Consider the following 24,031-nt stretch of genomic DNA (forward strand, 5'->3'; position numbering starts at 1 on the left):
ACAACAACAAGTGTAGACATAACTTTTAAAACTACAACTATAATAAATTATTGTGCAGAGTTGTGTTTTAACTGTAATTAATTCCCTTTAAACATTATTTTACCAGGTTCTGGAATTGTAGCTCATCACATTTTGAAAAAAGTATCCTGGCTAATATGAAACAGGTCCTAATAGCTAAGCTAGTGATCAATGTTACATTGTTCACAATGCTTTCTCGCTTTCACTCTCTCTCTCTCGCGCACACACACACACACCTGGACTAATAGCCCTGAGAAATACTAAACTAATCAAGATCATTTGGAGCCATGTTACAAAAGGGAATCAAGATTCTCAGATAATCAGTGCCAGCCAAAGATTCTGCTGCCTGGAGGGAAGAAAAAAGATGTAACTCCACTCATTACAAGTTTTTTAAAAAAAGCAAATTGAAATGGCACTTCAACTTTTCTTCATCTTCCGCAATGGGAAAACACTGCACTACTCACTGAAGCAAAGGGATCTTGTAGTACCTTTGAGGCTGAGAGAAAAACGTTTGTAGCATCAACTTTCGTAAACAAAGTAGACTTCACCAGATGCAGCCATGCTACCAACTTCTTCTCTCAGTTAGCCTCAAAGGTGCTACAAGATCACTTATCATCACAGTGATCCAGATTAAAACAACCATGTCTATGAATTCTACCACTCATGGAACTCACTTAGAGAAAGACATGAAACCAGGAGCCCTTTCACACTATGCAGTTATAGTGCAATGTCTCCACTTTAACTGCCATGGTTCCATTCTACAGAAGTCTAGGATTTGCAGTTCAGGGAGGGGTAGAATTTGTATCATTTGTAGTTTTTCCTTTGGTTAACAATAACTTCTGTTCAAAAGGAAGTGCCTTTTTAAAATGACACATTCTGACATTCTAGGATTTTTTAAAAAAAATTTGGTGTAAATTTGGGAGGGGAGATTAAATATAGGCTAGAGATAACCCCCTTTAGCCCTCCAGTATCCATGGAAACATAGCATCTTTTGAGTTTTACAGAAAGCTAGTTGCATGCTAAAGGCATCCCAAGTAAAAGAATTTTCTCTCATTGGAATTTGCACCAGTGAGAACAAGATGTTTATTGTTGCTGTTGTTTGAAGCTGAAACACTCCTTGACACTGGTCCAGAAAAAGAAAGCTGATCATACCCCTCAGAACTTCACACTCACTGGAAACTCCTAGGACATTTCCATGGCTTCACTTAATCCAGAACTGAATAAGTGAATCCCATTGCTTAGTTAACAGAAAATGTATTGTGCACCACATAGTCCCAGAACGGAGATAACAAAATCTTCTATATATTAGCAGTTTTACCAGTAAATTAGTGAATGTTTTTGCTTATAATGACCCTGTGCTGAACCCCATGAAGGACCTCTATAAGGAATAGTTAATTTAATTTGCCACTACTACAAGACTTCATATAACAATTTTTCATCAAAGAAACAGCAGATAACAGCCAGTGTAACATAGAAGTTCAGATCCCTACTTGGCCATAGAAAGCCACTGGGTGGGCAAGTCACACACTCTCAGCCCCAGGAAAAAACTGTGATACAGTTGCATTAGGAGTACCTGAAGTCAGAAACAACTTAAAGGCACACAACAACAACAACAAACCAGAAGTGGACACTTTCCAGGCTTTCAACTCACTGTAGATTGGCAATAACTGGCAGAGGATTTTTTTTTTTTTTTTGAGGGGGGGGAGGTGTATCTAAAACAAGAAAAAAAAATTACTAGTCCTAACTAATGGGACTTTAAAAATCATTTGCTTTGTTTAAATTGCTAAAGTTTGATTTTATTCTATACTGCCCTTTAATATTTAGATAGAGGGATATAAATATTTAAGTAAATAAATAAAGCAAATCCACTGAATAATTGAAGTTATATAACTATTGACTTACTCTTCAGTAATTGATTCAGTAAATCTAACTCCCATTGGAACTAGCAACTGGATTTAGGCCAAATACAAAAATGTCCTCTGTAGATGTGTATGCCCTTTGACTTACAAATAGTAGTACTAAAGCTTTCAGAATTAGCAGAACTTTTTATTAACTAAAACAAACTAAGAGTCATGCAAATTAAAGTGCAGCTCAGGGGTGGGAACTATATTGCCCTCTAGTTGTTGTTGTAGTACAGTACTACAATTCCCAGCAGTCCTACTCAGCATAGTTGATGGTAATGAATAGAGGACTTGTGCCGCTCAACTTTTAGAGGGCCACAAAATTCCTATATTTTGTCTGCTTTTATGAAACAGAATCCCAAAAAAGAATTAACTCTAAAGCACCGCAAGAACAAAACGTATTATCATTGTCATGCTCATCCTTTTGTTTGTTTCATTCAGTCATACATTTTCTGAGTTACATTTGTTTCATTTAGCACTCATTACTGTTTTATACGTTTTGTTTCTTTTATGTTACAAATTCATCATGCTTTCATTTCTACACTGACTACAGCGGAGTTGAAATAGCCAACAACAATATGCCATCTATGGGCTTCATTTTCAAACAAAGTATTTTATGACTTTTTTTCTAAGAAGCATATGGAATCTAGTGTTAAAAATTAACACAACAGCAACTCATTGCCCCTCTCATTCCAGTGTTATAATGGATTAGAGCTTTGGCTTCACTAATGATTAATGTAGCCTTTTCTACTAAGGTTTCAATCTCAGTTAGAAACTAATACACTTCCTTACATATCAGAAAACCACCTGACACTTGGAAGTGTCCTGATTAGAGAACCTCTCCTCTCAGTCATTTTCTGAGATTTTTTTTACAGGTACCAATAATCTATAGACTAAAACTAAAAAACAAACTGAGAGTCCCACACATTTTGGTTTGAATATTAACTAAGCTGGTGGGAGAAAGGTGGGATATACAGATAGTGAGATAGTCAATCAATCAATCAATCAATCAATCAATCAAGGTCACTATTGAGTCTTCCCTTCCCATGGGCCCTGTGGTGTGTTGAGAGAACTAATTAAAAGGGTGGGTGGGTATTTGCTTTTGTTTTAGGATTTTGCAGCAAACACCAGCAGCATATTGCTGCTGCTTTCTTCTGCAAATGCTCTGTATAATAACAAGAAATATCTCCTCATTCCTCCCAGGTTCTCTGTGGAGGAAAAGAGCAGCAGTTTTCTTGGCAGCAATTCACCGAAGCTGCCAGTTCTGAGTAAGGCCCAGTGGGACAGAATAGAAAGCAGGCTTTTTCAACCCTCATCCACAAAGTAGAAAGGAAAACAGTTTCTCTTCTGTAAACTAGATCTTTAGAAGCTATGAACACCACTCCTATGGGATTGGGGAAGAGAAAGTCCTTACCCTTGCTTCTCCAACCCCCATAATCTCTGTATTCTCCAGGAAGGGGGCCAGCCTACCTCTAGGACAGTAGGTACACAAATTCCTTTACTTAGCCTACCATTTCATTTGTAGAGCCCTTACAAATATATATATTCAAAAAATGAGGCCATGGCATAACACAACCCTTTCTGTCCCAGATACAGCAGCATCACAGATTATAGCAATGTCGTCCACAGTGGGATGCAGTTCAGTGAACCAAACAAAACTGAGAACTCTACTGCCTCATAGCTTCAAGCCATAATATTAACATGAAGATATGACAAAAACATAGCTGTGTCAACCTATTTCAGCATGAAAAGATATAAAGGAATCTTTAGCCCTTATGAGACTGAGAAAAAGAAATGCCTAGCATAAGGGTTTTGAAGACTTCATTCCACTGATGCAGCTGATGAAGTGGACTGTAATCCATGTAAATTTATGCCAGAAATTCCGTTCTAATTTCTACTTAACCTTTTAGAATGATTTTTTTAAATGAACATCTGATGTTGGTCATGATTTAGAATAAGCTTAGTAAACTTTATTTGTTTGTTTGTGTGTTTATTTGATTTATATCCCACCTTTCTCCCAAAATGGGATTGAAGGTGGCTAAAATCAATTCAATACAATAGTCGTCACTGACTTTAGTCTCATTTATTTCAGTGGGTCTACCAAAGGCATAGCAAAATCTGAACCCAATCCACAGTAATCACCTGGCTTTGTTTTCTTATGAACATTTTATAGGGTTAATCTGCATTCAGGTAAATTAGTATGTAGTGTGATAAAATTCTAGAATTTATTTCCAAGTCTTGATATTTTTAACATTTATAATAATTGTAACCCAATAGCAGACTTCTTCCTCCTGATACCACTTTTTGATAGAACTACAAGCCACCCATGTACCTCACATATGGAGAGGATGTGGGAAAAGACCACAAAGTGAAAAACAAAACAAATCCCAACTGTGTGCATTTATTTCCATTTTCTTGGTCTCCCTTATGGTTAGGTTCTCTAGTCTATGTAAACAGCTCTGTAACATGGCTCCCAGATGCTCCATACAGTCTGACCTGAAAAATGCAACCCTGATTAAAAATAGGTATGAAAGAAGATAATAATTGGTCCCCCTATCCACTGAATAATTTGACTTCATATGAAAATAAATGTTCACAAGATAGTTCCTAGTAACCTGGTATTTCCCTCTAGTTTTTTCTGCAACAGCCTCAAAAGATTTTCCACTGCCTGCCTCCTTCGCTTGCCATTCGTGAAAACTTTTATGCCATGAAATGCCTGATTCACACAACCTTTCTCAGTTTGGAAGGCCAATGCCAAGGTGAGCTTTGTACACAGTATTCCTGTGGAAAACTGTTCTTCTGAAATCACCAAGATGGAGAACACAGTTTTCAAAATATGAGGACCTCTATGATTTCACCATGTAGCAAAACTCTATACGATTCAGTGGTCAAATGTCAGTTGGACTTGGACTGGAAAGGTCTATATTCAAATCCCTGTTCAGACCAATGGTTAATGAGAGACAGCTCCTCACTGTCTCTCAAGCTTCACAATGCTCTTGAAGGATAAAATACAGCGGACCCTTCCCTTACACAGGGGATCTAATCCAGACCCCCCCCCCCACATAAGGGGAAATCTTATGCTTGCATCCCATTGCAAACAATGGGATGTGTGCTCGTGCCACGGAGCAGTGCAAGCGCCATTTCTATAAATATCACAGGGCTTCAGGGAAAGCTCAAAGTTGTGCATAATGTGCCTGCACATGGCAGGAGCACTGTAGATATACTACCTTTGACGTATTCAGAAGAATGAGCTAAAGAGCTAACAGATGCTCTTTTGAAAGAGTTATACTACAGTATACACTGAAAGCCGTGCGGGGAGAAGGGGTGGTGCGTCCCATAAGGATGGATAGGATGCGCGTGTGCCACTGCGCCGCCACATGCATGAGCTCCATTCATTTAAATGGGGCTCGAGCACAGGCAGTATTTGCTTTACACGGGGTAGTCTGGAACGGATGCCCCGTGTAAAGCAAGGGTGCACTGTACAAGGAAATATATTGCAGTATGTGTATCAGGATTTTTTAAAACAACTATTAATGTGTTATACTCATGACAAAAATTACACACCTCAACCAAAGTCATCTGCTTTGTGTATCTATTCCTGTTTTATCATTTCGATGGGACTGACAGGCTTGTTACAACATACCAAACTCATGCTTTACATCAGAGGTGAGAAACTATCAGGAGCTAGTGGACAAGACCTCTGAAGGAGAACATCCATCATTTTCAATTTCCATGCTTCTGCTCTGAAACCCCAAATTTCACCCACAAAATTTTTCATTCCAAACTGACTAACTCTGCTACCAAATCTTTTGTGAAGAATAATTAGCCATTTCACCCCATTTTTATTCTCCTCTCACTTAGGCTAGGCCTGTACATGTCTTTAGATCCTAAATGCCCCGAAGACATTAGATCTCATCTGATCTTGGAAGATAGGGTCAGGCCTGGTCAGTACTTGTACAGGGGACCACCAAAGAAAACTACATGCTGTAGGCTAAATTACAGAGGAAGACAATGGCAAACTACTTCTGAGTATTCCCTGTCTAAGAAAGATAAATCAACAAGAGACTTGAAGGCATGGGTATGCATGCACACACATGTCTTTACTCAGAAGTAGTCACTAGAATTAATACTTGGAATCCTGTTATTAAAACTTAAGACTAAACCAGCCCCAAACTAAAACAGGCTAGAGAGAATGGCTGATCATGACTTTGGGAGGATGATTTGCCACTTTCTTTGTGAAAAAACACTGGAAGAGTGACTAAAAATAGGGCAGAGAAGCAGGAAGGGTACAAAGACCTAGGGAGCTGTATGTAGCTCAAAGACCATAGTGCCTCTGTAGTGCCTAACCCTGCACTACAGAGACACCATATACCTATCTACACCAAAAAAACTGTTAATGACAATACTTGACTTTTTTTAAAATCAACACAGATCATGTTTAGACAGTTATATAGCAGTTCATTAAGCTAAGCTGTACACATGCCTTTTGCATAGAATTTTCACCAATGCCATGATTATAACAGAAAGCCTTTAATTAAACATATGGCAGCATCCTGTTAGTGCTATAAGCATACAAGTGTGTGCATATGTCTCTGAGATGCAAGAGTGTGCCATCCAAAATCTCAACACTTGGGAATGAGTGCTGCTTACCTGTGAGGAGAGGATGGAAAGGAAGGGGGAGACACTTCAGCTAATGGAGATGCAGCTGATCTTGACTCTGAGAGGTAGGAAAAGGAGGGTGCACTCCACTTGTGACTGCATTCCAATTTCCTTCCCCTCTGATCCAGGATCAAATGTTTCTGGATCATTTGAATTGCCTTCCCACCAGTAAGCAGCAGCAGTAATCGTCTCTCCTAGGGCCTGACAAATGCTGGGGTGGTTAGGGGACACAGAATTGTGCAGACAGAACATTACACTCTGCCTGCTTGAAGTGGGACCTCTGCCATAGCTTCATCAGTTGTTCCAGGGAGGAAACTGTCTCACAACATTTGGATGCCTTGTGTGAAATAAAGAGTTTGTTTGTTGCTAAGTATGACATATATTTCTCGGGTCACTTAATAATCAGGCACATTTCACTGTTTCACATTAGCTGGATATAGACCAACAGATTCTGGAAAGTATATAGTCTAGCCCAGCCCAATGAATAGATGAAAAGATGAATAGAGTATCAGAAGCCTGGATGTAACAGGCAAATTGAGAAAGCTGTGTTATTTACTTACTGAGTTTCAGTTCCCAGCAGTAGTTCAATCTTCTCTCCTGCATGGTTACTTAGGACATTTAATCTGAAGAGATGATTTGCAGAACTCTGCCGAGAGTAAAGAATAGGTGTGCTGTTTTTTATAGGAGAGGAATGTAGTTCTTCGCTGTCACACTGTTCAACTAACAGCTGATCCCTTAAGGAATAGTCTGTGACATTGTAGCTCTCTTCACTGCAAATACAAAAGCCAGACAGAGAGGAGAGAGACAATTGCTTAGAGTCAAATCATTACTAAATGCATCAGGAGTCACATTCAGCAGTACAGCCAGTTTTTGAGAATAGTCCATTGCACATAATTATTTGGACATTTTCAGCCTTTCAGCAAAGTAGAGAGAGAGAAAAAAAGAACATTTACATATCAGCTGCTTGTCAAGAAGACAAATGAAGTTAATCTTTGAGCCCCAAGGAATTCTGTTCAGTGCTGAAGTTTACATGTCTTTGATGTTCTTTTGATAATCTAACTGTTCTTAACTTTGTTGCATTTATAGAAAGGGATAAACTAGGCCATGAGCTCCTCCAATGTTGTTGAGCTGTAACACCCAGCACCCCAAACCAGGACAGCTAATAATGAAGAATGCTGTGAGTTACAGTGAAATAACATCTGGATGGGTGCATAGTTCCCAACCCTAGCATAGGCTAATGTCAACCAAAGGAAAATTGGCAACAAGTTTTTCTAATTTATTATTTTATAGCCTTTTCCATGTACCTGTTCATTCCGAAGTGCAATGTTTGCTAAAAAGGAAAAGTAGTTGGCCCTCCTTATCCACGGATTTTTTTATACATGGATTCAAGCATCCACAGCTTGAAAATATTCCCCCAAAAAGTATAAATTTCAAGTATTAAACCTTGATTTTTCCATTTTATATAAGGGACACCGTTTTGCTATGGCATTGTATTTAATGGGACTGGAGCATACACGGATTTTGTTATTCACAAGGGTTCCTGGAACCAAACTTCAGCGGATAACAAGGTTCCACTGTATCAGGGTGGGGGGAGTGGCACACTAGTGGCTCACCTAATTATATTAATCTGATTCCAATAGTGATATTTTTAATGAGACAAGAAACAAAATGATTTTTTAGAAAAAAATTACTGGCATTTTAGTTGATTTTAATTAACTAAGGAGTTCCTTGATTTTCTTAAGGTCTCATCTATTTAACCTTCTAATTTTGTGTTCTATTGGATTGTTCTTTTATGTTTGTACATCATCTGGAAATCAAATGACAAAAGAATATAAAGTAAGGAATATCAACACTCTAAGATATGCAGATGACATCATACTACTAGCAGAAAACATCGGAAACCTACAACAACTATTAAGGAAAAGGCAGACTTACTGTTGAATATAAAAGAAACAAATATAATGACCATGGAGAATATACACAAATTCAACCCAAACAATGAGAAAATAGAAATAGTGAAAGAATTTTCATACCTGGGATAAAACACTGATCAGAACGGGGACTGCTGCCAAGAAATCAGAAGAAGATTAAGAATGGGGAAGGCAGCTATAAAAGAACTAGAAAAGATCCTAAAATGTAAAGATATACAACTGAGCACAGAAGTTAGAATCATACACTATTCCTACTACCACGTAAAAGTTGGACAATTAAGAAAGCGGACAGGAAAAAAATAAATTCATTTGAGATGTGATGCTGGAGAAGACAGACAAAAAGACAAACAAATGGGTCCTAAAACAGATCAAGCTGGGTATCTCCCTGGAAGCCAACATGACTTGTCATATCATGAGAAGGCATGATAATACTAGGAAAGGTGAAGAGAAGTAGAAAGAGAGGAAGTCTGCATGCTAGATGGATGGAGTCTATTAAGGAGGTCATGTGTATGAAGTTTCAGGAACTAAGCAGACCACTGGAAGACAGGGAGTCTTGGAGATGTCTCATCCACAGGGTCGCCATGGGTCAAGACCGACTCAAAGGCAGTTAACAACAACAACAAAATGCACTCTACATGGGGCTGCCTTCAAAAAGTGCTCAGAAACAATTGGTCTCAAAGAGCCACAGCCAGATTTCTAATTGAAGTTGGCTACAGGGAGCACACAACTCCCTTGTTGCAACAGCTTCACTTGCTGCTGGTCCATTTCCAGGCACTATTCAAAGTGCTGATGAAGACTTATGAAGTTCTGTACTACTTGAGTCCAGGATATCTGAAGGACTATATCTTCCTTTATGAACCTATTTGAGCTCTGAGATCTTCTTAAGAAGCCCCTGTCCCAGTGCCTTCTTCCACCTTGTTTGGTGGGAAATTTGCAGACGACACCAGTAGCTAATACCCCAGAGGACAGGATCAAAATTCAAAATGAGCTTAATAGATTAGAAATCTGGGCCAAAGCTAACAAAATGAATTTCAACACAGAGAAATGTAAAATACTGCACTTCGGGTGGAAAAATGAAATGCACAGATGGGTGACACCTGGCTGAACGAGACTATATGTGAAAGGGATCTGGGAATCCAAGTAGACCACTGTTGAACATGAGTCAACAGTGCGATGTGGCAGCTAAAAAGGCCAATGTGATTTTAGGCTGCATTAGCAGAAGTATAGTATCTAGATCAAGGGAAGTTATAGTGCCACTCCATTCTGCTTTGGTCAGGTCCCACCTGGTATATTGTGTCCAGTTCCACCACAATTTACAAAGGATGTCGAGAAACTGGAGTGTGTCCAGAGGAGGGCGACTAAAATGGTGAAGGGTCTGGAAACCATGCCCTATGAGGAGAGACTTAGGGAGCTGGGGATGTTTAGCCTGGAGAAGAGAAGGTTAAGAGGGGATATGACAGTCCTGTTTAAATATTTGAAGGGATGTCATATTGAGGAGGGCGCAAGCTTGTTTTCTGCTTCTCCAAAGACTAGGACCTGGAGCAATGGATGCAAGCTCCAGGAAAAGAGATTCCACCTCAACATTAGGAGGAACTTCCTGACAGTTAGGGCTGTTCGACAGTGGAACAAACTCCGTCAGAGTGCAGTGGAGTCTCCTTCCTAAGAGGTCTTCAAACAGAGGCTGGATGGCCATCTGTTGGGGGTGCTTTGATTGAGATTTCCTGCATGGCAGGGGATTGGACTGGATGGCCCTTGCGGTCTCTTCCAACTATATGATTCTATGAATAAGGGAGAGGGCCCTTTCAGTGGCAGCTTCCAGTTTTTGAAACTCACTCCTTAGGAAGGCTAAGTTAACTCCCTCCTTGCTCTCCTTCCATGAGCAAGTTCAAACATTATTGCACCACTAGGCTCTTGGAATAATGAGATGGGCTTTTAATGATGTGTTGTGTTGTTTTATGGTTTGTATAGCCTTTTAATTAATTTAAAATTTTCTAATGTTTAATAGTTATATTGTTTAATTTTAAAATAACTTTTATATTTATAGTTTTATCAAAGTTTTTTGTAGTTTTTAATTTATTGTTTTAAAATATGTTGTTAGCCACTTTGATTACCATTATTAGGAGAAAGGTGGGAGGAGGAGGAGGAGATCTTATCAGAAACAATTCCCATTGTGTATCATTAGTACATGCTGATTGTTTATACCCGCCTTTCTCAATCTTTTTACCCTGTAAGAATGCTTGAAATAATTTCCAGTTCTCAGGGAACTCCTGTGTGAAAATTATAGAGAACCACTGCATAAAAATTATTATATGCATAGATTTAAAATATTTATTTATTTTAAAATGACACTTTCTCATAGAATCTCTAGCAACCTCTAGTGGTTCAGGGAACCCTAGTTGAGAAACCCTGATTTTTGCAATCTCATATGCAGTGAGATTCCCTAAAGAGCCTTCACCATCACACCAGACACTGCCTCCATGATGCCCCTTCCAATATGACTACTGCAGAATGAGGAAGGTCTCAAATCTCATGCCTATCAAGAAGGTATCAAATCTGATGTCGATCTACCCCCTGATAGGCCCCTGTACCTGGTGATCCTTAAATCAGGTGAATCTATTCTAGAGCTTAAAAATTTTAAGCTGCAGAATTTTGGTTTTATTGCAAACCAGAAGTTTCTGGGAAAGGTTGATAGATTACAGTAGGGAACAGGCTGTTCATTTTCAAACCCATGAATTCACATATTTAGAGTAGGCTGTGTAATGCCATGAAGTTCCTCTCCCAAAACTGAAAGAAATGATTTGTCATAATGCCTCTTTTTGAACCATATAGACAAGAATTCAATCACAATATTCTATTTTGTACAAAAATCTGGGACTTGCTATTTGGAAGTGACTAACAGTGGCATCCTTATTTAGCTCTTACTGGGGGGTGGGGACTGATGGATGAAAAAAATGAAGCAATTTCAAAATGGGTAGTAAACAGTGAAAAGATGACAAAAGAATGGTGTTTTTCTTGGATTAAAGAGTGCAAAGGTCTTGCCAAATTCATACACAGATTGGAAACTGCCTTGGCTTGGTAACAAACATTACAATGATAATTCCCACACTGAATTATCTCAGCCATTCACATGGTCTTCCATTTGTTACTTGTATCATAAGCCCTTAATCCTTAAGGAATGAACATCAACCACATTTACACATCCATTTCCAGAATTCTACAGTACTTACTCTTTACTGTGTACTACCCCCTTCAAAGTATATCCATATATTCTTCATCTAAATGCCTTTACATATGCTAATGACTGAGAAAGTGTATGTATCTCACATGCCTAAGTGTCCATAGTTACATCTCTTAATGCTACTCTCCCTTAACCACTTGTAAACCATGCAGACCCTCCTCCAATACAGCCATTTCTGGCTTGTCAGAGAGCATAGCACATTCCCATAACTGATTACAACCCACACAGCAAACTATTCCGTCTCTACCACAAATGATTGCAAATCACTTCATCAGTTCTGATATAGTCTATGAGGCTTTGTGGAGTATTCATTCCAAGAAAAATAATATAGAAACAAATGACATAAATAACCAGTTTCCTGGATTTTCTAAGTCAGTATGTTGGAATGCTTTGGGATAAGATAGCCTTGTGTGTGTGTGCGTGTATAGAAAAATATTTGTTTAAATGCACATAGAATCTATATAATCAATTCCAAGTTCTCACCCCCCACCTTCTCAATAACCACTCCAGCTTTTTAAAGTTTCTGGTAGGCAGCCAGAACAGTGCTGTTCAGCATGGCTTTTAATGTTTGAAACTGCTTTTCTTTAAAATAGCATTTTAGGATTGTTTTTAAACTGTTTTAGATTTTAAACAGTATTTTACTGTATTCTAAAATGTTTTTTTTAATTTATTCACCATCTTGGAAGCCCTTTTGGAAACCAGAAATAGCTTAAATAAATATATAAAATGAGTGTACCTCTAGAGAACATGACTAGCAGATGCTGTACGAAAAAGCAAATACAACTGCTGAATTGGTAAAGATAAATAACCCATCAGACCATAAGTAGAGGCCTCTTTCACATGTACTGTCTATATTCTAAATTTAATGTCAAACAATGCAGGCACAGTTTCTTCTCATGTATGTCCTCCGCCCCCATTTTTTATTTTCTTGTGAGCTGAAAAGTTTTTTTATTATTATTAAAATGCTAGGAGGTGCAACACATTTCAATACAATTTTGTTGTGTTTTAATAGTATATACTGTCTTCTGTACAGACAGACAGCATGGTTTGAGTGTTGGACTGCAACTCTGGAGATCAGGGTTCAATTTGTCACTTGGCCATGGAATGCAATGGGTGTCTTTGAGCAAGTCACATGCTCTCAGTCTCAGGGGAAGGCAATGGTAAAACTCCTCTCAATCTTGCCCAGAAAACCCCATGATAGGTTTGCCTTAGGGTCGCAGTAATTTGGAAATGACTTGAAGGCACACAACAGCTGTCCTCTGTAAGCTTTACAGATCAATTAAAGAATTTTAGTATCAGTTTAATTAAGAAAGTACTTTTTAAAAACTATTTTGAAATTTCTTCCTGGTGAGTGTAGCACAATTTCACTTTTAGCCAGCAGCTGTGGACAGGTAACATTCCAAAGTATTACTTGACCTTTGGCTGGCTTCATATTTAAGAAGTCCAGCTGCATTCCACAGCCAGGATTATCTCAGGAGCTGACAAGCCATGAGAGAGAGGAGAGAATGAGAGAATTTTAGTGATCTCCTCAGGGGATTGTAGACCATAAAGTAAAAATATTTAATAACCCAAGTGTCAAAAAAATATAGGACTTCTTGAAATGTGTGCAAACCACTTTGACAGGTATCTGTATTTCTGTTAATGAGCATTCAGAGCAGTCTGGAATAAAAAAAAGTGATAACAACGTAATTACTGTAAAAGAAGCAAAGTGTAATTGAGTACATGGGGAGGGGGCACACATGGTGAACCAGGTCAACGTAAGTACAGTATGTTGAATTTTAAGGAACAAATTTCAGTCATATTTCTCTACGTCTGAAAAAAAAATCAGTGTATATGTATCGTTCTTCATCCAACATAGCCCTCCCAGAGAAACTATGTTTTTCCCTTTCATCAGACAAGTTTACAAATTTTTAGAATCCTTTTAAAGGATATTTCTCTTGAATTTCAGATTCCTTTTGATAACATACTGAGGAAAGTAAAAAACACAGAGTGAATAGGGGAAATGTGCTATTATTTCTACCCAAATCTCTAAGAACTTAAAACCTGCCAAGTTTCATCCCTGCATATTTTGTAATGACCAATTAAGCATCCATATTCCTGGAAAGAGTAAATGAGAAGCAGTAAATACTTTTCTATGTCTTTCTAAGAAGAGAAAGGTGGCTTTGATAGCTTCACAGCCTCCTTTTTCTTGGCCAAGAAGAGACAATGCCATCATTTCTGTTGCTTCCCCTGCTTTCTGAAGGCAAAGGAAGACTGACACAGTAAAGCCCTGGCACTTTTTCCAGTTGGAAATCTGTACTTCACTGCCAGAGCCAAAACATACAATGGAACGCTACTCTTGTAAGATTGATGTGATGGCTGAGAGATGTTGGTGCTCACTTTCATGACATGACTAATTGCTACTAACCCCAGGCAAGTAGCTAATTGCACTTAATGGCTACAGTTCTCCAAAAATATGAAATCATTGTATGAGTTGGATACAGAAGGGAGTGAGCTGATTTTCCCTTGGCAACAAGACTTTTCTCCCTCTTCTCTCTCTCTGTTACCATACAGGTTGGGGGACCCTATAGAACACACTGGGATGAGGAATGGAGGCTATAGCAGAATGGGAAAACCAGAAAAAAATTGGCAAAGCTGCCTTGAGCAAGTGGAAGTACTTTTATAACTGGTCCTGTATCAAGCTCTGAACCAAGCATAGTGATTTAATAATCTTTAATATAAACCAGATGTGAGCCACTGTAATGAAGCAATCTGGATGCTGGACTAGTACTCCAGGAGACCAGGGATCAAATCCATGCTTAGCCAATGAAACCACTTGGCAACCCTGGGCAAGTCACACACACTCTGTCTCAGAAGAAGGCAATGGCAAACAACCTTTGAATAAATCTTGTGCAGAAAAACTTATGATAGGGTTATCATAAATTGGTATCAACTTTAACAACATCTACAACACACCAGAACGAGTCCAGATTACAAAATTATCAGTGAAATCAGTAACTTTTTTAAAAGTTAAAGTTAGCCTCTTTAAGGATAACTGGGGATGTTACTCTTGTCTTCTAAGAGTATTCCTGGGCAGAAGAGCTCAAGGGAGACTGGAATACAGGAACACAGCTTCTCCTCTGTCTTTCCATCCAATTAAGGCTCAGATTGGACACTCCATGATTAATTTGAACAGGAGAGCTTAACTAAATTTTGGAGATTAGGTTTATTCTCTGAATGTCATGGTGCAGCTCATGCTGAAATAAATGCAGGGTTTCTTGAACTGGGTTCTTTCTTGCCTTGAATCTTCTCTGTTGAAATGGGAGCATGGCTAGGAGCATGCGATCATGATACAGATTAGGTGAGAGAAGTAACATTTACGGCAGGAGTGGGCAGTCAGCATTGTTAACAGAGAGAGATGGGGGGTAGTTCAGCTACATCTGGCTAAAGGAGGACCATCACTGATTTAAAGAGTTATGCTTTTACATGTTTGATTTACATGTTGTGTGTGTCTGTGTGTGCTGTGTGCGCCCTTTCAAGACATTTCTGACTTGTGACAATCCTATGGTGAACCTATCATGGGGTTTTCATGGCAAGATTTGTTCAGAAAAAGTTTACTATTGCCTTCCCCTGAGGTTGTGAGCATGTGACTAGCCCAAGGTCATCCAGTGGGTTTCATGGCAGAACTGTTCACAAAGGTTATCTTGGTGGTTCAGGTGAGATCAAATTAAAAACTCAGATAGTAAAGATTTTATCATAAGATAAAATAAAAAAAATTAACTCGCACATATGAAATATCCCATTAAATTCAAGTAACAGAGAAAGCACAGTGTAAAAATAACAACCACATATTTAACTGATTATGACAACACCTATTCTTCAAAATGTTCTTAAAATTGTTTGAATTGGGCTTTACCAACAGACAAGGAAAAGCGGCAATGACCTGTGTTTTAATTCTATCAGAGAATTGGACTCATATACTTTTGACACAGTGAAGGATGGAAAAAGCCCTTCATCGTGTAATCCATCTAGGAACATATTGGGACCCAGCTATGTGAAGAAATGAACTAAAAAGTAGTACATGTAATGCCAAGAGACTTATTGTACTTTATCTTCTTACTACTTTTTATAACTATGCTTAGGTTTTGTCCCATTGCTCAGATGTCTTTATGCTTTTTTGCACAATATAAGAGTTATATGTAATTATTTGGATGATATTTCTGGTATGTAAAGCATTTGCAAAAGCTTTCTTTAAGATGTACATGCAATGTTAAATCAATGCAAAAAGTAGTCTAAAACACAAATTTGGCATGCACTAGCAATCTTTGATTGGATTAATTTTAGATCTGATCACTGATTATTTGTGCAAATGTACATGTAAGACCAGATAAATGCTTGGCCTGATTAAGCCGATAAAATATTTTACAAGACAGCAGGGAAGCTCTCAAATCTGTATAATTGAAGACATATAGTAGAATATATTTTGTAAAAGCCAAAGCCATATTCAGCCATTAGGAACCTAGCTTTCTTTAGTATGCAAGGAGAGGAGTGCCTAGCCCCATTGACTTTCTTTATAGCTTTCTTCATGGAGGAAGTGAGACACCTGAAAAGAAGTGACCACCACACATCTGTTTCCATCGTCTCCATTCCTCTCACTATATCTTTTGAGGGGACAGTCCAACTGATGACATTTCAAATGGAGGCATGATGTTTCCAACAGAGGTTTTATGCTGACTTTCATTCTTGGTTTTTTTCCTTGCCCCTTATTTTTAGACAGGGAGGCAGAGAATATAGATGCTGGAGGAAAATCATATGGAAGAGATGTTAAGTGCACCAAAGGGATAGTAGGGATGGCAAGAAATCACATCCACACAACACCTCAAGTAAGAGATAAAATTATTGAAAAGAAATGTACAGAATGGGGGGTAGTGCTACAACTAGCAAAAAACCTGGGCTGAAAGTAGAGTATATCTAGGGGACAACTAGATATGGATGGGGAAACAACTATTACTAGGCATGAAACTCCACAACAGAGTGCCCTGAGATTTCCTGGAATTATTCAACAGTCTGGAGGAGCCCAGTATTTGTCTTACTATTATCCCTGCTATCCTTTTATGTAAATGATCCATCAGGGGACTTGCATAAGTTGCTTTGGTATTCCAGAATTTACATATTCAGCCTCAAATGGTCTTTAGAATTTTGTGCTAAATCAATATCCAAAGAGGAAGGCAAGGCAGCTATTTAATTATTGTAATTCACCAGTACAACACGGTATGTATTCACTTTGGCTCTTACCTTTTCTTTTTTGTGATAATGAGGACATCATTAAAGAGGAAGAAGTAAACTTGTTGCTTAGAGGTTCTTTTAGAGAAAAGTCCTGTGTCTTCCACATAGGCTGCTAATTCACCACGCTTCACTAGCCATCGAGAAGAGGAAACCAACGGAAATGGCTACAAAGAAAGAATACTGATATTTCACTCTTAGGGGGGAAAAAATCTGTATTTTTCTGGAGAAACACAGACATGCTAACAATAAAATCTGAGTTCTTTCCAAGTCTACAAGTTAAACACATAAGGAGAAAAGATACTCTCTAATATTTCTGTAATAACTTGCTTCTTAACTTTTGAAACTCCACCATAAAAACAGTATTCTGTAAACCATATAATCTGATTTATATTAAGAATGAAAGACAATATCATAATTGCAGGCAGCCCTGAGGGCCTTGTGGAGTTCTGCAGTAAGGGGAATATTGCAAAAATAAATTTAAAAATATATAAATATTATTAAAACCTAAAAGTTTTTCTTTGCCTATCATAGGCAAATGCCTCTAAGCTTTCTTACATATCAAATGAAAGCATCTTATTTTGAATGCAAATCCATACATTTACTTAAATTCTGACGTCTTCTTTTTTTAGGTTTTATTTTGAATAAATAAATAAAAACTCCTGCCACAACCTTCCAAAAATTCCCCAATAACCTTCCAATTCCCTCTTAATAAAATGGCCCAAAACCTGAGCCACAAATACTTTTAATCTTTCCAATCCATTTGGAAGCTCTCATCTCATGAGTAAAATTAAGAGCACAAAACCAGATTCTTATGGGACAATGAAAGGAGACTTTGGCCCGGTACACATGGGCGGGGAAACGCCACCCCTCTTTGTTGAGGATCACTGCCGCAGCAACCAAACCAGCAGGAAGAAGCTGCCTAGAGCGGCTTCTTCCTCAGGACGTCATAAGGGCTGAGACGCAGCCCTATTACGGGCCTTCCTGGCACTGATGTTTGGGCGCTCAGATGCCCATACGTCATGGATATGTTCCCCATGTGGGCAGTGCCAGTCAATAATGGTACCACACATACTAGGGCTCAGGAGCATGTGGTTGCTGCACTCTCCCGAGCTCTAGTTTTGGGCCCATGACAGTGCTTCCTGCCCATCTTTACTGGGCCTTTGTAACACTTTCAGGGCTTAGTGCCAGTGATAGCTTTATGCCAGTGGAGATTTCCATGAATGTAATAGGAGAACTGAGGTGGAAAATTTGCCATCCCTTCAGATGACAGAATTCCTCTCCATACATGGAGGGGGCTAACCACTTCATCCTAAACCTAGGAGGTTCCATGACCTTTTAAATGAAATATTTGATTCTTGATGCATCTCTTCCAGCTTCCTTAATCCTTTTCCCCACAGTATGGTTTGCTTTATCATAATTAAGCTGTATTTTAATACTGTAACCTAAAGTAAGCAAGGAACTGTATAAGGAATAAGATAAGGGCTCAGAAGACACAACAACCTTAGATTCCCCCCCCCCCCCCCCATATTGTTAAAGAAAAATTAAGGCTGGAATTAAAATGGCCTAAGAAATTGCCTATATTTAGTAGAATGTAATCCAAAATGTGCTTATCTGAAGTATGTGGAAGAGGGAAAAACAACTCCACCTTTAAAAATGAAAAAAGGAGGATAACATGACAAATATTGGTAATGTGAGAAGTCAAGGGAGATAAATGCAGCAAGACAACACTGAGTTATTTTTTCAGCTTTGCATGTTGAAACATTCTGCAGAGGAAGTATGCTATGATTATCTGGGATATATGTCTAGGTAATGTATGTCAACTGGATGGCATAGCTTTTTTAAAGAACACAACCTAACCAAAAGCTTTTTTCTGCTTGGTTTGAGGGAACTAGACTCCCATCAGCAATTATGTCAATTGAGTATGCTTCAAGCATCACAGCTGCTTTCAAGATATGAACTTCGTTTGCCTTCTCCTAGAACATCAGCTCAATAACCCTTCATTCCCCAGATAACTATATTTACTCTAGCTATGATAACGTATCATTAAAAATAAGCAAAGATTAAAGTTTGCACAATAAAAGCATGAAGGAAAATATCAAACCTTGATTTTGAATTCTAGCTGAGAGTTGATAGTGTACATCATTTCAGTCCTTTCCATTTTTCGAGCACCTTCATTGCAGAGGCGAACCAACTAGAAAGAAGACATTTTATTCATCCTGACGTATTTGTACTCAGTATTGAAAGTATTTTTCAAAGGTTAATAGTACAGAGAAATGGGTGAAAGAAACTTATTTTATAGACACCTTACAATGAACCAGCTCCTTCTACAAAGAATTTATATTTTGTTCAGAACTGATGGTCACATTAATTTTTTGAAAAAAACAGGAGTTCTCAGGGTTGAGAGTAGTCACTTTTGTTTTCCAACTAAAAATACAGCATTTGAAAATTTAAGACATATACGAGTCAACTTCCGGTTAGGAACGGCTGCTCGCCAGATGCATCTGAGAGAGGCTCTCAAGGACGTCTTCCAACTCAGCATTTTCCCTATCCGCAAAACCATCGCAGTGCAGGAAAAACCCCAGCTACGGCATTAGCTGGATGAAGGAACCTGTCCGGGATTGCTGCCAGCAATCTCTGACTTATGCTGATAACCAAGCCTGCAACCAACACGTGTAGGCAAAACAAACCTTGTGGAGAAGCAGTCAAGGAGCAAGCCGAGAAAACAAGCCGGTGTCGGGGTTGCAGAAAGTCAAGCATGCCGAAAGACGAGCCGAAGTCAGGAAGCCAGAAAGCAGCGTGGTCAAAACAGTCCGAGGTCACAATAGCCAAGAGATAACAAAGGTCCGGTCCGAGGTCAAGGTAGCAAGATAACAAGATGTCAGGAGCTAGAGCGACAGCAATCACACCAAGGGCTCATGCAATAAACTCTAGCAACAAACTCAAGCCTCTCTCCCACTTAAATCAGGGAAGCTCTCCCTCGAGCCACCTGAGGCTGGTTTGCCGATTGTCTTTCTGCAATCCTCCTGGATCTGCGCCTGCAAGCACTCTCGGCCCTTCTCTCTTGATAAGAAGGCACTTGCAGGCACGCCTCGTCTCCTGAATCACCACTAGGCTGTGGCACCATAGAAGGCCTTTCCTCAGCACTAGGACCTGGTTGGACCTCCTGCTCTGGGGCTGGGGAAACACAGCTGGGACCTGGCAGAGCAGAACTAACACCTGGCGTAGCCTCAATCAGCCCTTGCTCTGGAGGAGGCTCATCCTCCTCCTCATCCTCCGAGAGCTCATCTTGGCTGGCCATGACAGAACCCCAGCAGAGGTTAGTCCTCTCTCGGAACGACTCACCCCGGTGGGAGGCCATGAGGGTCCCCCCCTTGCGGACCCCCCCCCCAGGAGCGGCGACATGACAGTGAGACCTCAGAGGTAACCGGCGCTTGGTTGGGAAGCCGAAAACGGCACTAGAGTAGCCACCAACTTTTTAAAAGAAGAGAGGAGACAAGAAATAAACAGAAAGTAAGCAGGATTGCCTGGAAACTAGTGGACTAACACATCTTGAGAAAAAACTTTACAACAGACTAGAAACAGTACCGTGGGAGATGAGACAAACTGTGAGTAAGGAGTAAAGAGAGAAGGTAAAAAGGAATACTTAGGGGCTCTATCTCCTAAAAGGGGAAATATCGCAAGAAGAAGAGACTGTATATGTGTGTGTGTGTGTGTGTATGTGTGTGTGTGTGTATATATATATATATATATATATATATTCTTTTTCTTTCAATTAATGGAAGAAAGCTCTCCTTGGAGTTATTTAAAATAAATTAAAGAAGAAAATAAGAAGACGCTAAAGAGCAAGCAGAGAAACCCAGGTGTCACTAAGCAGATTTCAATTAAAGCTTTGACCATAAACAGCTGTGAGGAGAAAGATCCAAGACGCGTAAGCAAGAGAGAGAAGGGTCTGGATCAGAAAATAGGAGGTGGAAAAGGGAGGAGAGATTGGAAGAGGAGAGAAAGCCAAGGCTAACAGGAGAAAGAGAACTTCAGAGCCAAAGGAGGACGCGGCTTAGCAAATAGAGGACAGACAACTGAAGAAACAGAGGAAAGACACAAAAGGAGTAAAGAAGGCGAAAGTAGAGGCAAGAAACCGCGGTCCCAATGTGGTGGAAATATTCGTTGTTGAAATAAAAACTATAGAAAGATGGAGTCACCTTTGTCAGCCAGAGAGATGGTTTTTGAAATAAAGGCTTGGAGTTTAGAAAAACTAGAGCAAAAAAATAATGAGTGCATCTTGACCTGGATGGAAGCTGGCACCAGTAAAAAGACATAACATAAACTATTGAGATAAGGACATTCAGGAGCAAGGTTAGGAGGAAAGCCACTGAATTCCTACAGGAGGGGGTAAGGAGTGATGATGCAGTTTTAATGTATGCATGTATTTCTGTTCTGATTGTAAGAATTCTGTATGTTTAAATTGTAATTAGCCAATCAGGTGTATTGAAGAAGCTTCTTTGTCTTGAATAATATAAAAAGAGCCATTTTGTCTTGTTCGGGGTCTCAGCTTTTGGAACTTGAATTCCACTGAGTTCATTGTTTTCCTTTGTCGACAATTGGAAATAAATTTATGGATTTTCAATTACTAGGTCCTCTTGCCAATCCTATTGCTCTGCCAATCCTAGAAATTTAAGTTTCCTGAAATTTCTGTTACACCAAAAGAGTGGTAAAAGGAAGGAGGAGGAGAAAAAGCCAAGGCTAACAGGAGAAAGAGAACTTCAGAGCCAAAGGAGGACGCGGCTTAGCAAATAGAGGATAGACAACTGAAGGGAGAGAGGAAAGACACGAGAGGAGTAAAGAAGGCGATAGTAAAGGCAAGAAACCACAGTCTCTAAAGAGTGGTGAAAGGAAGGAGGAGGAGAGAAAGCCAAGGCTAACAGGAGAAAAAGAACTTCGGAGCCAAAGGAGGACGTGGCTTAGCAAATAGAGGACAGATAACTGAAGGGACAGAGGAAAGACGTCACAGAAGCAAAGAAGGTGATAGTAAAGACAAGAAACCGCGGTCCCTAAAGAGTGGTGAAAGGAAAGAGGAGAAGAGAAAGCCAAGGCTAACAGGAGAAAGAGAATTTCAGAGCCAAAGGAGGACGCAGCTTAGCAAATAGAGGATAGACAACTGAAGGGAGAGAGGAAAGACGTGAAAGGAGTAAAGGCGGCGATACAGGAGAAAAAGAACTCTGGAGCCAAAGGAAGACGTGGCTCAGCAAACAGAGGACAGACATTTGAAGGGACAGAGGAAAGACACGAGAGGAGCAAAGAAGGTGAGAGTAAAGGCAAGAAACGTGGTCCCAAAAGAGTGGTGAGAAGAAGGAGGAGGAGAGAAGGCCAAGGCTAACAGGAGAAAAGAGAACTCCGGAGTCAAAGGAGGACGCGATTCAGCAAAGAGAGAAAGCCAAGGCTAGTAAGAGAAAGGAAGGTGACAGTAAAGGGACAGAGGAAAGAAGTAAAAGGAGCAAAGAAGGTGATAGAAAAGGCAAGAAACCGCGGTCCTATAAGAGTGGTAAGAGGGAGAAAAGAAAGACAAGGCTAATAGGAGAAAGAGAACTCCGAAGCTAAAGGAGAATGTGGTCTAGTAAACAGAGGACAAACAACTGAAGGGACAGAGAAAAGACGTGAGAGGAAAGCCAAGACTAGCAGGAGAAAGAAAACTCTGGATCCAAAGGAGGACGAGAAATCCTATAAAAATGAATACCAGAAAAACAAAACAAGAAGCATCACAACATAGGAGACCATCTTTAGAAGTAAATCCAAAACCATCAGACCAAACAGCTATTTTGGAGGAACTAAAAGCCATGTATATTGATATGAAGGAAGATATGCAAGCCATGAAAAGAGACATGACAGCAATGAGAAAAGAGATAAAACAAGAAATTAGACAAGAAATAAGAGCTGAATTAAAAGGAATTAAGGAAATTCTAGGTAAGGCTACAGAAGACATAAAACATTTAGAATTTTTTTGGAAAGAATCAAAAACAAAACAAATAAAATAAATAAAAAGGTCCTTGATATAGAAGAGAAGCAGGAAAAAGAACTTGACGAGAGAGCACTACAAGATATGAAACAACGCGAAAACTATATCAAAATCAGAGGTCTAAAAGAAAAAGAGAAGGAAGATTTGTACGAGGAATTAACTCCAATTCTAGCAGAATTCATAGGGATAGATGCTGAAAAATTCCAAGGAGAAATAAACAAAATGTACAGGATTAATTCGAAGATAGCAAAAATGAAAAAACTACCCAGGGACAGAGGCGGGTTATAGACCGCCATGAAAGTACACCCGGAGCGCGTACTAGGGTTAGGGAGGTGCGGTGCTTCCGCACCTCCCTAACCCTAATACGCATTCTGCGCGTAAAAAATGACGGCGGCCGTTCCAGACGGCCGCCGTCATGAGGACGTCACGGCCGCGCCGCCTCTACACGGGGCCGCGTGGACGTGACGTCCTCGCTCCGCGCCAGGGTGCCTAGGGTGCCCTTTGCGCGAACCAGGAAGGAGCTCCGTTTCGGAGCTCCTTCCTGGTTTGAGGCGCCGCTTTGCTTCGCTGGGCGCAGCCTTCAGACGGCTGCGCCCAGCGAAGCAAGGGAGAAAGGGGCCAAGCGGCCCCTTTCTCCCCCTCCCCACCGCCATGGGGTGTCCTTGGGGCTTGAAGCCCCAAGGACACCCCTTTTCAGGCTGCGGGGAAGTGGCATTTTGCCGCTTCCCTGCAGCCTGAAAAACGGCGGATCGGGGCCTCAGCAGCTGCCGTTCTGGCCACTGAGGCCCCGATACACCGGGGAAAGGGGCGGGTACAGCCCGCCCCAAATAGGCGGTCTGTAACCCGCCAGAGTGATTTATTTTACTAGGAAAAAGATGCGAGACGATATTCTAGTGTTAAACTACGATCAAAAGTTAGAAATAGAAGGGGTGGAACTAACAATCTTTAATGACATTCCAATGAGGATTCTGAAGAAGAGAAACAACTACAGACCATTGACAACATTATT

At 39.8% G+C, this 24,031-nt stretch overlaps 1 protein-coding gene across 2 annotated transcripts in view; it reads right to left on the bottom strand.

Moving 5' to 3' along the window:
- The window catches only part of ARHGEF26 (Rho guanine nucleotide exchange factor 26), a 93,356-nt gene that overhangs the window by 15,946 nt on the left and 53,379 nt on the right, over window positions 1-24,031 (bottom strand). For both annotated transcript variants that reach the window (XM_089509017.1, XM_089509018.1), the window contains exons 10-12: window positions 19,114-19,203; window positions 17,022-17,176; window positions 7,139-7,348 (exon numbers count right to left, since the gene is read on the bottom strand). In XM_089509017.1, coding sequence (XP_089365143.1) covers window positions 7,139-7,348; window positions 17,022-17,176; window positions 19,114-19,203 — 455 coding nt within the window. The remainder of the gene's footprint in view (window positions 1-7,138; window positions 7,349-17,021; window positions 17,177-19,113; window positions 19,204-24,031) is intronic.

Source organism: Sceloporus occidentalis, unplaced genomic scaffold (genome assembly GCF_023333645.1).
Source record: "Sceloporus occidentalis isolate IW3139 unplaced genomic scaffold, rSceOcc1.0.p SCAF_2, whole genome shotgun sequence".
In the NCBI taxonomy this organism is placed as follows: Eukaryota; Metazoa; Chordata; class Lepidosauria; order Squamata; family Phrynosomatidae; genus Sceloporus; species Sceloporus occidentalis.